The sequence below is a fragment of the Citrus clementina genome, unplaced genomic scaffold (genome assembly GCF_000493195.1).
Source record: "Citrus clementina cultivar Clemenules unplaced genomic scaffold, Citrus_clementina_v1.0 scaffold_6, whole genome shotgun sequence".
Taxonomy (NCBI): domain Eukaryota; kingdom Viridiplantae; phylum Streptophyta; class Magnoliopsida; order Sapindales; family Rutaceae; genus Citrus; species Citrus x clementina.
The window spans coordinates 18835011-18850038 of record NW_006262139.1 but is presented as its reverse complement, the minus strand read 5'-3'; the positions used below and the strand labels follow the sequence as shown (position 1 = coordinate 18850038).

Here is a 15028-nt window from a genome sequence, read left to right as displayed (position 1 = left end):
AAGAAAAGGATAATACTACAAAATTGAGGAAATAAAAGGAGGGACTAGTGGGAATATAAAGAATATTCTTATTTTCTATTTGATAATGAAATAACGAAATATACGGACCTATGTACGTGCCTAAACCCAAAAAATTAATTCTATCTATGTACAGTCTTAAATCATCCTAATTTCTAGACATCTCCTAACTAAGCTGCAAAGAGAAGCTGAAGCACCACAAAACCCTCTTAAGTCTGTATCATCTTACTTTACACTTCCCTTTACGGATGGCAGCATCTCTTACTTCAGCATCTTCATTCTCAAGTGAAGTTTCCTGTACTGACTGTTCAGGTAAAACCAAGCCACGGTTTCTGGACAGTTTCCTTGTGGGCATTATGGGTGCTATTTCCAGAGTTTCTTCATTTACTTGAGCAGGTTCACAACTGCTTGATATGTTTACTTCAGTCCTATGAGGCATCAGCTCCTCCCCAACCTCAACAGTGCTCATCATCAACTGAAAATACCAGAAAACTTTAGAAACCAATAACAGCAACAAACAAGAATTATTAACCACAATTAAGAGCTTCAAGTAGACATAACATGCTGCTCAAAGAAAGAAAACCTGTATGTTGGATACACAAAAAACCAACTCAAACATCCAATTAGGAAGCATACAGTAGAAACATATTAAAAACACAATCTCACTGTAGAGCACATAGCAATTTTTATTTTTATTTTTTTCCAAAGTACCTTCCAATCCTTAAAGTCAAATCTGAAGACAAAGTGGTTGTAAGAAACCACCTTAGAGGCAACAGCATCGGCAGAGGGAGCATTCTTTGGTGCTGAAAATGGGAAAAAGTTGTAAGTGTTATTAAAAAATAATAAAAAAGAAAAGAACTTATGTAAGAGACAAAAGAAAGGTATTTGCAGAAGATCTTACATACTAGATGAAACCCTTTCTCATCCACTACAATTTCAGCCCGCCCATCTTTAACTAAAAATGATAGGGTAAATAAATTTTCCACCGTCTGTGCAAAAGAATTTCTGTTCAATACCAGATGCTCAAGTCTGACTCTTCTGTTTTTCCTCAAGATATTAAACATGGTTAACATATTTTTATCGGTATCTATTCTCTCTTTCGTAGCTGTACCATCAACCTGCACAAAAGTTACACCAAATTTAAAATATTGATCAATCTTGCAGCAGGGGAAAAAGGCAGAAGAAACTACTAGACATATATAATCCAAATGGAACTCTTAAACAAATAATGTAAGAATATGCAAAGCATATCGCAATCAACACAGCTTGTAAGGGTAGTGGAAAGCTCATTAACTTGTACAAGGCCTCCAAGGAAAAGTAATCTTCAAGTAAGACAAGAGAGATAACAAATAACTAAAGCCAATAATTTCATATTAACTAACACGGAAGCTTGAATTACAAAACTCTTACCTCTGCAGGCCGAACAATTTTTGTTGGTCTTTTACATTTTATAGATGCAGCAAACTTCCGCTGCCTATACTCCTTATTCATGGGCCCAATCCTGAAGAAAGAACAAAAGTAAATATAAAGATATTCAAATATTTCAAAACGGACACAACAACAGGAAAAGAAGAATAAGTCAATAGTTATTACATGGTACAGCATCCTGGATTCCTTGTGAATAAATGTGGGACAGCATTTCCAATGTCCCCCCAAGCTACTGAGGTCCTAATATCCTCCTGGCTACTACTCGGTCCACTTGTTTGCCCAAAATCTCTAAGAAGACAGGAAATAAAATCCGAAACAGTTATTCCATCTTTGTTTTCTGCCTGAACAGAGCTTACCACAGCACTTGTAAATAGGCCAGTCAGCGCTTTTGAATACTACGCGTACAAGCAAATTGTATATGACATTAATGATATAAAAAAAATCGACATAAAATGTAATTAATAAATAAATATGTTACAGGACAAATGAGCTGGATTGGTTAAAGTCAAACCCAGACTACACGTCTACACATCAGCAGTCGAGATACGTCAGAGGTCTACATGACCGCTTTTCTCCATGATTGACGTCTCCACCCCGCAGATTACTTATGTTATCATTACATTAAATCAACATGTTAATCATTATTATCATTAGTTCTTATTCTTTTGGACTGCCCAGAAATTGTAAATGAGTCCCAACCAAGTATAATGTGCAATGACCATGTGTCACTTGATTATTGACTAACGTCTTACAATCTGATTAATAATCCGGTAAAATGTGATATGTCGCGCACAATAACATATATAATAACATACATTTAATTAAATTCAATACATAATTATGGTTAAGTATCTCTTCTAACGGCCCTCTTCTCCTTTTCATCAATCCCTCTATAGCCCAAACATCAATTAGACCAAAAGCATTGCATCTTCCGGTCACCAAAGATGCATCAAATCTCCAATAACTCACTCAAATCAACCACCTTTAGAGTAAATGCGTAACAATGAGGATTAATTCATCAAAAATATAGAAATTATCATTATCAATTTATTGGCATTTATTAATTTATTTTTTTAATTGAAGGGCCTATTTTTCATTATTTCCCTTTAATAAAAATAAATTTCATAATATCTATTTATTATTAAAAATCAAAATATTAATGTAAAGTAGTAACATGACTAAACATGATTCACATGGTCATTAAACAGCAGCTAGATATCTCCCGTAATGGGCGGAGCTAATAAATTCATCTCAGAGAACATAGTTTAATTTTTTAATGTGGCCCCCGTAAGTTTAATACTTTAGCAGTTTAACCCAATAATTAAATGCATTTTTTAATCTTTACTCCTTAAAGTTTACTTTTATCAAATTTTGGCCCCCCCGGAATTTTATTCTCAGCTCCCACCCTCTTCTCCCGTCTCCTTTCCTTCATGACATGCCTCCTTAAGCCTGGTACGTGAACATTTGTAATGTAATGCTTCCAATCAATGCTCCCCATGTCAAATCCAAACTTTTTCTTCTCTTCTTCATTCATGATCTGCATTAGCCCCAGTGTGTTGCTGCAATCAAACCTGGCACGTGGAGATCATGCATGAAAAAATAATAATACTTTAGGCCAAATAATAATTATAATAGAGTTATATATTGATGCAGTAACCTCAAATTAATTAGTTAATATTACCTTCCAGCATAAAATCCGTATGGAAGGTATACATTAGCGAACTCCTTTCTGCGTAAAATTTCATATTGTTTCTGAGCCAGCAGCTCGCCATTTGAAGATCCAATAATGCTTCGCTGCATGGCACCATCCAAAAGGTGAGCTGAAAAATCTTCCATGGAAGTGAAAAGCTTCATTAATGGAACACGAATTGGGCTTCCATTTGAGTCCAGAAAAGGCAAGGAATCGAAGTGTTCGTGAAGAAGGCTCATAAGATATTTGGTAACTAATGGATTTGTAACAGATGATGCAATTTGATAGACCTTGACTTCGGGTTTTTGTATGACCACTTGTCCATGCTTTGCGATGGCCGCCAACGTTGCGTTCACAACCATGTCGACTGGGACCTGCAGCAGCCAATATTAATGTTAAAATAATGAGCACTGATATTTGGATAACAAAATTGACAAAACACTAACAATCATGTGTAAATTTTTTTAACATTTTTCTAAAATATCACTAAGTGGTTAGGATATCGTCAAATTTTATGCATATATATCGATATTAACTATCGATCATTTGTAAATTCCCTTCTGTTTCGCTAAAATAAAACTTATGAGTACAGAATCATGGTCCACCACTGAAAAAGCCATATGAATAAAATGGTTGATATTACTTACTGCATCCAATAGTCCATTAGGGTCTCCTACAAGCTCGTTTAGCTGCCCTCTTCCATAGTACAAAATCATAAGATCCAAGAGCCTGTGAATCAAGAAGTAGGGTAGGGAGATAAGATATCTAAAATCTCATATCCAAATAATGGAAAAATTAATTTTAGGTTCTCTTGTGTCATGTATGTATATTTACTCTTAATTCATTGGTTATTTGCACATGACAAGAATCTAAGATATAAAAGAGTACACATGATAATAGTTTACAGAAGAGAGTATATACACTAACAATTAATATCAAAAACTTTCTCAGAAACAATTTATATATACGTCCAACAAAAGATGATTTCCGATACCTAATTCCTTCTATCCAACCAGGGAATGGTTCTTTGTAAGTGCTCTGAATCAGAGTAGGTCGAATGATCACAACCGATATATTTTCTTTCATGGTATCAATCATCATTTCGCCCATAGCCTTTGTGAAAGAATACGTGTCATGCCATCCATATTTTCTTGCCCTAATTAACAATTAGATTTTACTTAAATAAAGCAGCAACACATCTAATCAAAGAAAATAATAAAGAGGAGGGGAATTTTATCACCTTTCTAAACCCAATTCCTTCATTTTCTTTCGAGCGTCTTCATCATTTTCAAGGGCTTTTTTGGATTTCATAGCCAACTCTATTTCTTTTTCAACGTCCAATTTTGGTTCAGTTTTGGAGTTATTGAAGTTTAATTCCCTTGCTATCGTATCCCCCATGTAGAAGGGCTTTTCCATAATCCTTCCTTGTCTCTTTCCATTAGCAAATGCTGCAAATAATTTTGAAAGAAGGGTAACAACAGTTTAGTCCCCGATTTCTGGCAAAAGCTTAAGGAAATCAAAATTGCAATTTTCTTTTCACATAGGTTCTTGCTGACTGCTGCGAACATTATAGGTTTTAGACACTTACCTGTTGACATGTGCACAAAAACCTTAACCTTCTTGCACTTTTTTGCAAAATTCATAACATGGGAAGGTCCTCTTGTGTTTATATCGATAGCAATCTCATATCTGCAATTTCAAATTAAACTAAATGATGCCACTTATATTATGTATCTAAATAATTACGTACAATATTTTTAAAAAATATATATTGTGTCGTTGCCCAGATTTCAAGATCAGTAGGAACAAATTTAATTTACTGTAAAAAAAAATTAGGTTTCTCAAGTATTATTTTTAAAACATTTTAAATTTTAACGTATTCTTTAAAGAGATTTTGACAATGAAAATATAGTTTTGAGCTTATTTGTTTATATATATTATTCAAAACCGATGGAAAAGGAATCACAATTTTTATTGAGGACAAATAAAAATTTTAATTGAAATTTAAAACAGATTTTCTAAAAATCTTATGGATCTATCACTAGTTTGTTGAAGAGCTAGACTAGTTTGTTGATATCACTTTCTAATTGATATAAATATGAATAAAAATCAAGGTCATGAATGATTATAACCTTTCATGAAAGGTTATACTGGCCGCAGAATTTATAATTACGTCGACCTCATTTGCGATCACAGTGGCTAAATTTCCTTCTAATCCAAGGTTACTTTCACTTATATTTCCTACCACAGGAACCAATTTATTTAACATGAAATCTTGGTAGCATTCCCCATAGGTTTGCTGAAGACACTTGAAAAGTTCCGCATTGATGACCTGAAAGTGCACAACCAAAAAAATAATAACAACAAAGAAATTAAAGATTTGGGACAAAATAGTAAAATCTAAAAAATTAGTGAATTAACAGAAATATTTAAAAGTCTATAACCAACATACTTCATCTTTTAATCTTTTCGATGCAGCTTCTTCACTTTCTGCCTTGATCAAAAGAAATATCTTACCCACCTCAGGCGCTGCTCGTAATATCTTCTCTATAAGAACTGAAAAAGAAAAAAAAATTGAAAATTATAATAATATTAATACATTTCAAGGTTATAGCTCGTCGATTCCTATATTGTATGTTCCAAAATACTTTGTCTTAGAGGTTTTATCAAGTGATTTTCGTGTAATTTTATTTAGCTGACTACCTGAGTTCAAAATTCGGGCCACTAAATTTGAATCTTAGAAAAGGTAGGGGGTTAAAAAATTCCCAACTTTTAAAAGAAAAAATAATAATAAAATAAAAAGAGTGTGTTAAAGATAAACCTAAAAATATATATACCCTTTACAAGAAATCTAGTTCTCCCAATAATAAAAAAGCATGCGCGCAAACATAGACACATAAAATAAAACTAAAATAGTGTGTTAAAAATAAAACTTAAATGAAAATATACCCTTTGCGAGAAATCCTGTTGCCCCAGTAACAAAAAAGCTCTTCCCTACAAGAAATTTTTCAATACCAATACCGTCTTGCTTTGAGTATTGGGCTGAATTTTTCGACATTTTCAAGTGAAGATGCAAAGATGGAATTCTGCGTGTGAGGTTTTATAGAAAAAGGAGATGAGTGCTTACCTATCTTTTTAATACAATAAAAAAATGTGGTACCATAAAAATAATACATAAATGTTCACCAAATGTGAGAAAGTGCAATAAAATATTAAATATTATACTTGCTTCGGATATATAGTTTGTATCTCAATTGATGTGTCACAATTATTTATTGTATTATGTATTAAATGCTCATGTATAATGCAATTCAATCAACATATATTGCATCAATTTTACACCGGGTATTATTATTATACATGCCTATACGTATTGTCGGTTCATGACTTTGTAGCTGTCGGTCCGTGACTTTGTAGCTGTTGGTTCGTGACTTTGGGTGTGCTTGAGATTGAGATGCTGTATCTTAAAAAGCTACAACTGTTGTGAAAAAAAAAGTTGTAACTATGAAAGAAAAGTCAGTAATATATAGTAAATATAAATTTAAATAATCATTTTGATAAAATTATTAAAAATATAATAGATTTTTCATTACACAAGTAAAAAATTATATCAACATAGCTTCTAAGCTACAATGATTATTGCTTACTAAACACTTTAGTATTGTAGCTTTTATGATACAGCTACCCAATTTCAATCTCAAACGTACCCTTTGTTGCCACACAGAGACACACACAGATCTAATACTCTTTGCCCTAGATTAGGCAAATGACCCACAAAAAATAATACTTTCCTTCCCCTAAGGGAAAATTATTATTTTTTATGGGGTATATATCTTTGTGAACCTTTTTTTTATATAGTGGGTCAATTTTATTTATTCCACGTATGACATAATCTAAAATAGTAAGGAAATTTTTTTTAATCATCTCACCATTCGTTTCTCTCTCTCTCTCTCTCTCGCTCTCTCTCGTCACCTCCTTTAAACGTCCAGACCTCTTTCAATTAAACTCGATCAAAATTCTTTCCCTTTGTTTTTCTCATCATCTAAAAGTCACAATTCAAACATCTACATTCACGTCAATTCAAACTCTCAGATGTACAAAACTAGATAAGTCTGGTAATAAGCGAGCGGATAGAACCAATTAGATTTGGAAAGGTTTGGTTCAAAAAATTTAATTCAATTTGGAGATACTTGATTTCTTTTACTATCCACTTAGCTCAATTTATTTATTTATTTATTTTATGATTGTAGAGATTTGAACTAAGATCTCCAAAATCATATATAAAATTCTTACCACTGAACTACAAACATTTTATTCAATATAAATGTGGTCAAATTCTTTTAATTATCTTTTTCATAAAGAACTTAAGGTATATTTAAAAAGAAAAATAATGGACAAGAAGGGGTTAAAACCCCTCCTGTGCCTTAGTTGGGTCTACCTATGTAAGTATTCATGTGGCTCAGTACCTGAGATTATTTTCTTCTATTTCCTCAAAGAGTTCATGCAAACGAAATAACTACAAAAATTGAGAACATTTGTGAAATCCTATACGGCATCTTTGAGGGCTTCTAGGTAATTTACCATGGGCGCGGGGCGCCCAAAAGCCAAAGTAGCTCGACAAACGAGACAGCCTCTCTTCGGTATTCCCAAAGTTGCCATGCAACTGATAACAAACAATCATTAAACAACAAAGCCGACTAATAAATAAAATTTCGATTTCATTTACACTTAAAAAAAAAAAAACACACAGACACACAGACACACACACACAAAATTAAATTATTGAACCCATTATTTTCTCCCTTTCGGGCACCCATTTTCTAGTTGAAAATCTAACCGTTACGGTGGGTGTGTTTCTGATATTTTCTATTTATAATGTATGAAATTATACATCAATGATTTTAAGATTGATTTGGGTTCTTTTCTTTTGCTATGCTATACTTTCTGTGAAATGTAGTTTGATTTTGATACAATAATTTTTCTTTTTGTCTTTTTATAATTCATATGGCATTGTATAGATTCTCTCTTGTCAAATTTGATTGAATTGATGTTTGAGCATTATGTTAAATCAACAATGAATATCAGTCAGTGTTCATATTGGAAGCTTACTAGTATTTTAATTTCTACTAAAAACACACACACACACATATATATATATATAATCATTATCTAGTGTATTTTTACACGAAAATTCATGAAGACATTCGCACATGAGAGAATATGTACCATACACATTTATGCAATGAATTAGCACGATGTTGTGTTGTTTACTTACAGTTAGTTTTGAGAAAGTGAGAGATTTTCAATTGAATTTAAAGAATCTTACTGATTCAAATCATTCAAAATGTCTGCAGCAGCACCTTTCGGCACCCAAGTGGCAACTATCAAGCCTTGCATTTCGTCTTCTATTAAAAATTTTAAGTCAATCAAAGCAACTTTCGCTACTATGTACGAAAATCAACTGCTAGAAGGCTTGCAACTTGCTTCTCAACAACGAAGCAGTTGCATGGGAGCTTCACATCAAGCCCTGCTAAATCTGTAAAGGCTGTTATAAGAGCTCGGTCTGCAGCAGATGGGGACAAGCTTGAGCTTTATCAGGATTGCCTGTGGATTTGAGAGGTTGTACAGCTCTTTATTTGCCCAATTGTCTTTGCGCTATATCATGCATTCATGTCTATTAGAGTCATGTTTCATTTAAATATTACAATTTAAATATTTATTATTAGTTATATTAAATTATTAAAGATTAATCAATTTTATATATTAATTATTAAATATAATTAAACAATATATTATTTAGTATAGTAAAAATTAAAATATAATATAATATTATTGAGTAATAAATTTTAAATCTATTAATTTATATTAAAAATTATATTATGCAAATAAAAATAAAATATTATATTATATTATATTATATTATATTATATTAAAAAATTATATTTATTTATTTATTTATTATTATTACAAAGTTAATTTAAGAGGAACAAAAAAAAAGACAAGCTAATGCAGTAACTTGATGCATTAGGGTGCTTTGGTGCCCCAAAGATGAGGCTGCATTGCTAATGCAATGCAACCCCATATAATGAGGGGGACCAAACACTCCCATACTGTACTGCCTTGAGTTTATGCTCATTGCTATGTTGAATTTGATATTTCAGGTTTGTTGATGGAAATTTTCAAAGTTTACCCTTTGGATGCAGTTTATGATAATCCTGAGGATGTTCCTAAAAATGTAACGATACTTCTTATGATGGTTATGGGTGTTGCGACTATATTAGTTTACAAAAAAAATTCTTGATTATACTCATATTTGCTATTTTGTGCAGGTAAAAAATAACAAACGACACGCAGGTCCTCAAAAATGGACTGTTCAGGAATAATCCATCGTTTATGTATATCTTACAAGCACATGATCAAGTGCATCAGAGAAGCGATATCCATAAACTCTGATGTAAATTAACATCATTATTTTTAAGTGCAAAATAACGTGGGAGGCATGTAAACCATTTTCTGTTATGCTCTTCAGCTAATGGAATTGTGTATAATTTTGAATTTTGAGGTGCCATATGCAATAATAATTCATTTGACCATATAAATGGCGTACATTATTCTAAGGTTTTTATTACTTCCCTCTCGGTGTTGGGGGATCAATATTATTGGGGTCATATAGGAACAAACATTTCTTTTGATCGTTACACACTGCCTCCCTATATTTCTTGGGTCCGCATTTATGTTTCCACAGGTTTCTGTTCATTGACCTTCATGATCAATTCCATAATTGAATAAGATGTCCTGTTCTTCCAAAGTTCCTATATAAACAGTTAACAAACAGCACGATGATTGACTAATTTGTAATTCCGTCCCCGTAGGAGATTGCTGAATCTGTAAAACAGCATTTTGGCAGCATTGATATCCTTGTCCATTCACTTGTAAATGGGCCCAAGGTTCAGCTCTTGGCTTTTTTTTGTCGTTTTTGTGCTGTTACTTTTGAGTTTGCTATGCACCTCAACTGTAAGAAATCATGAACAGGTTAGCAAGCCTCTTTAGGAGACATCAAGGCACGGATACCTCGGATCTGCATCGACTACCTCCTTTGTTTCTTTACTCAAGCATTTCGTTCCAATAATGAATCCAGGCACATTTCTTACAATGTGCAAATCCTCTATTAGAAACTGAAATAATGAATAATCAAATTGATTATTCATAATTTCTTACTTGTTAATTGATTTCGTTCCAATAATGATTCCTAATATTACATCTCCTCGTGATGATATCTGAAATGCAACAGCATGCTAGACTTTAAACTGGCTGTTGTAACTTACAGGTGGTGCTTCAATTTCTCTAACGTACATGGGTTCTGAAAGCTTCATTCCAGGGTATGCTGCTTTTAACGCCATTTGCTTTCATGATCAAGTTTCTCATTGTCTGATTTTCCCCTCCTGAACATTTTTTTGTTCAGATGTGGTGGAGGTATGAGCTTAGCAAGAAGTGCTCTGGAGAGTGATACGCGTGCAAGTACTATTTGCGTAGGATACTTAAAGATCTGTTTCTCTTTCGACAGATGTTTCTTATGAATATATCGTATCTATGAAATGTCTTTCCTTGATTAGGTGCTGGCTCTCGAAGCTGGAAGAAAACATAAAATTAGAGTCAACACAATATCTACAGGTTAACAATTACCTCTCACCAATGAAATATAATCTCACTAAACTGGTCCATGTTAGCTTTGTAGAGCTGCTTCATTTCAACAATTGATTGTAGTGATTTGAGTTTTTCTTATGTAAGGGTTCCTATAATGCTATTTTACCAAACATAACAATGTCATTCCTTACATTTTTTAGCCATGCCAAAAGCAATTGGTTTTATTGATGTCATGATTGATTACTCACTGGAAAATGCATCCTTACAGAAAGAGATGTCGGCAGGCGAGTCATCAAATAACTGAAGCTCTGTATTTGCACCTGGTTGTTTATCGAAATAACATTTTAACCTATAATGGAACCGAGGAGGTGGGGAATGCCGCAGCTTTCCTAGCATCGTCTTTGGCTTCAGCAATCACTGGCGCTGTTATTTATGTCCACAATGGTCTAGATGCAATGGGAGATGGAGCTGAAAGCCTCACATTTTAGGACCTTCACATTCCCTAAGTAGAGCCAGATGTTAATGATCATCAATTTAATTGTCGTGCAGATATCAGTGATAAATTTTATTTGGCACAAATGATGTTGTTTGCTCTTCTTATTAACCGCTTCAGCTGCATATCACAAAGCTCATTTGATGCCTGCCGGGATTGAAGACTAATCCATACATCATTTTAGACGAGACCTTTTTTCATTATCTGTTCTTTTTATATCATTTAGGAGTTGAAAAAGTCAATAGGATTTTGACAATGCACGACCACCAATTCTTTTTTTTCTTTTTTTTTTTGTTAGGTAAAGAAAAGGATAATACTACAAAATTGAGGAAATAAAAGGAGGGACTAGTGGGAATATAAAGAATATTCTTATTTTCTATTTGATAATGAAATAACGAAATATACGGACCTATGTACGTGCCTAAACCCAAAAAATTAATTCTATCTATGTACAGTCTTAAATCATCCTAATTTCTAGACATCTCCTAACTAAGCTGCAAAGAGAAGCTGAAGCACCACAAAACCCTCTTAAGTCTGTATCATCTTACTTTACACTTCCCTTTACGGATGGCAGCATCTCTTACTTCAGCATCTTCATTCTCAAGTGAAGTTTCCTGTACTGACTGTTCAGGTAAAACCAAGCCACGGTTTCTGGACAGTTTCCTTGTGGGCATTATGGGTGCTATTTCCAGAGTTTCTTCATTTACTTGAGCAGGTTCACAACTGCTTGATATGTTTACTTCAGTCCTATGAGGCATCAGCTCCTCCCCAACCTCAACAGTGCTCATCATCAACTGAAAATACCAGAAAACTTTAGAAACCAATAACAGCAACAAACAAGAATTATTAACCACAATTAAGAGCTTCAAGTAGACATAACATGCTGCTCAAAGAAAGAAAACCTGTATGTTGGATACACAAAAAACCAACTCAAACATCCAATTAGGAAGCATACAGTAGAAACATATTAAAAACACAATCTCACTGTAGAGCACATAGCAATTTTTATTTTTATTTTTTTCCAAAGTACCTTCCAATCCTTAAAGTCAAATCTGAAGACAAAGTGGTTGTAAGAAACCACCTTAGAGGCAACAGCATCGGCAGAGGGAGCATTCTTTGGTGCTGAAAATGGGAAAAAGTTGTAAGTGTTATTAAAAAATAATAAAAAAGAAAAGAACTTATGTAAGAGACAAAAGAAAGGTATTTGCAGAAGATCTTACATACTAGATGAAACCCTTTCTCATCCACTACAATTTCAGCCCGCCCATCTTTAACTAAAAATGATAGGGTAAATAAATTTTCCACCGTCTGTGCAAAAGAATTTCTGTTCAATACCAGATGCTCAAGTCTGACTCTTCTGTTTTTCCTCAAGATATTAAACATGGTTAACATATTTTTATCGGTATCTATTCTCTCTTTCGTAGCTGTACCATCAACCTGCACAAAAGTTACACCAAATTTAAAATATTGATCAATCTTGCAGCAGGGGAAAAAGGCAGAAGAAACTACTAGACATATATAATCCAAATGGAACTCTTAAACAAATAATGTAAGAATATGCAAAGCATATCGCAATCAACACAGCTTGTAAGGGTAGTGGAAAGCTCATTAACTTGTACAAGGCCTCCAAGGAAAAGTAATCTTTAAGTAAGACAAGAGAGATAACAAATAACTAAAGCCAATAATTTCATATTAACTAACACGGAAGCTTGAATTACAAAACTCTTACCTCTGCAGGCCGAACAATTTTTGTTGGTCTTTTACATTTTATAGATGCAGCAAACTTCCGCTGCCTATACTCCTTATTCATGGGCCCAATCCTGAAGAAAGAACAAAAGTAAATATAAAGATATTCAAATATTTCAAAACGGACACAACAACAGGAAAAGAAGAATAAGTCAATAGTTATTACATGGTACAGCATCCTGGATTCCTTGTGAATAAATGTGGGACAGCATTTCCAATGTCCCCCCAAGCTACTGAGGTCCTAATATCCTCTTGGCTACTACTCGGTCCACTTGTTTGCCCAAAATCTCTAAGAAGACAGGAAATAAAATCCGAAACAGTTATTCCATCTTTGTTTTCTGCCTGAACAGAGCTTACCATAGCACTTGTAATGTCCAACAAAGTCTCTGCATCAGCAACCTGCTCCCTTGGCCTCTGTACTGATAATACCATTTAAAAAAAGAAGGGTTAAAGGAATAGAGAAAAGAACAAAAGGGATATGATACCCAGAACTCTCTCATGCTCCTTATTAAGAAAGCAACAAAATCAAGTAAGCATCTATAATCAACCTGTAAATCGATGAGTTGAAACAAAATAAGGCTTACGGGGCATGTTTCTAACTGTTGTGCCTCTACTTAAATTGAAAGTACAACAACTAACACGTGGGTAAGCACCTACTATTACTTGGCAACCAAGTATGCATCAAATTTGTTGCCATTATCCAGTATGAAATCAAGTAAAATCATTAAAACCTGGTCAAAAGTTCAAAGAGAACATTTTCAAAGATATTGTGTAATTACTAGAGAGCTTGATGCAAAACAATTTACTACGTTAATTACAACATATACAATTAAACATATTATTAAATTAACAATCATCTTACCCTGCTGATGCAAATTGTCCAATTGCTTAATTATTGTCTTAAACTTATTAGAACCAGTCCTTGTTATCTCTTCTCTTTCATCTGCAAAACCAATGAAAAAAACAAACCCCAAATTCATCCAAAAAAACAAAATAAAAAAAATCAAAGAAGAACTGACATTTTTTTTTTCAAAGATGGTTATAAAACAGAGCAAGTACCAATGATGATGGATTTTACAGAGCGATAGTTGCGACGAAGTGCTCTACGAGCAGCAATATCTTGATCATACTCGAATTCTCCTGCAATGCCTCCACTCTTACTCCTACTGCTACCACCCAATTCTTTTTTAAAGTTTTTAACCATGACCTCTCTTATTCTTTTGTAATTTCTCTCGAATCAGGGGAAATTGGTTGATTGGGTTGCTGTTTTTTAGACTAAATTGAAAAGTTATATTAAGGGCTTGTTGGAATCGGCAAAAATTTACAAACCCTAGAATTGAAATTGAAAAACCCTAATTTGAGATTTTAAAGAGAATATTCCCCTCTCCTACACGGACTGGGGGGACTTCGGAGAGACTCTGCTCTGTTTGCTTGCCTCTCTCTGGTCTCTACATTCGCGGCTGAATTTGATTTTCGCCGCTAATATACAAGATAAATTTTAAAAAATAAAAATAAGATTAAAAAAAGAAGAATATATGTCACGTGCCCAACAAGAAACATACATGTGCCGGAATGCGGCAATGATTAATTTCGCGGATAATTTTCAATTTTCTTCCTTGAGGTTTGCCATATCTTTATTTCAAGAGATTGTATCAGCGTATCTCCACTTTCCTCCCATGCCGTTAGTACATAGTTTCGTATAATGCTAAACTAAGAAGGCAAATTAGTAGTTGCATACTTTTTTATTGTAATATTCAAACAATTGCAAAACTTTACACTTCGGGAATTGTAAAGTAAATATAACACTCTAAAGTCCATTGGGTTAACAACATAAGCATACTTTTATCCATTGTATTTTTACTCAAAAACTACAAAAACTATGCTCTTCTATATGGAGATCTGAAGCCACAAAACTCATAACCCATTTCAATTCCTCACAAAAATGCTTTGAAGGGATTTGTTGCTGCACATAACAAAATAAAAATGAACCAAATTTGAATCGATCACGG

The 15028-nt window shown here is 33.5% G+C and overlaps 2 protein-coding genes and 1 pseudogene across 5 annotated transcripts; 1 reads left to right on the top strand and 2 right to left on the bottom strand.

The window, feature by feature from the left end:
* Positions 1–3: 3 nt before the first annotated feature.
* On the bottom strand, positions 4–14492 carry LOC18039454 (non-structural maintenance of chromosomes element 4 homolog A). Of its 4 annotated transcripts, none has more exons than XM_006429796.2 (8): positions 14079–14492; positions 13882–13962; positions 13385–13438; positions 1612–1810; positions 1429–1519; positions 920–1136; positions 730–821; positions 4–493 (listed from the first exon to the last, which is right to left on the bottom strand). In XM_006429796.2, the coding sequence occupies exons 1-8, from the start codon at positions 14221–14223 to the stop codon at positions 239–241; spliced, it is 1134 nt and encodes a 377-aa protein (XP_006429859.2). In that variant the 5' UTR covers positions 14224–14492; the 3' UTR covers positions 4–238. The 4 variants fall into 4 exon arrangements, with proteins under 4 accessions (XP_006429859.2, XP_024037351.1, XP_006429857.2 ...); XM_024181583.1 differs by having other exon boundaries at positions 402–493; positions 924–1136; XM_006429794.2 differs by lacking the exons at positions 4–493; positions 730–821; positions 920–1136; positions 1429–1519; positions 1612–1810 and adding exons at positions 11578–12067; positions 12304–12395; positions 12494–12710; positions 13003–13093 and having other exon boundaries at positions 13186–13438.
* LOC18039453 (fatty acyl-CoA reductase 2) lies at positions 2795–6221 on the bottom strand. Its single transcript, XM_006429795.2, has 9 exons — positions 6086–6221; positions 5589–5692; positions 5269–5468; positions 4725–4825; positions 4377–4584; positions 4131–4292; positions 3784–3865; positions 3128–3510; positions 2795–3017 (listed from the first exon to the last, which is right to left on the bottom strand). The coding sequence occupies exons 1-9, from the start codon at positions 6192–6194 to the stop codon at positions 2795–2797; spliced, it is 1572 nt and encodes a 523-aa protein (XP_006429858.1). The 5' UTR covers positions 6195–6221.
* Positions 9306–11286, top strand: LOC112097187 (annotated as a pseudogene).
* Positions 14493–15028: the final 536 nt, after the last annotated feature.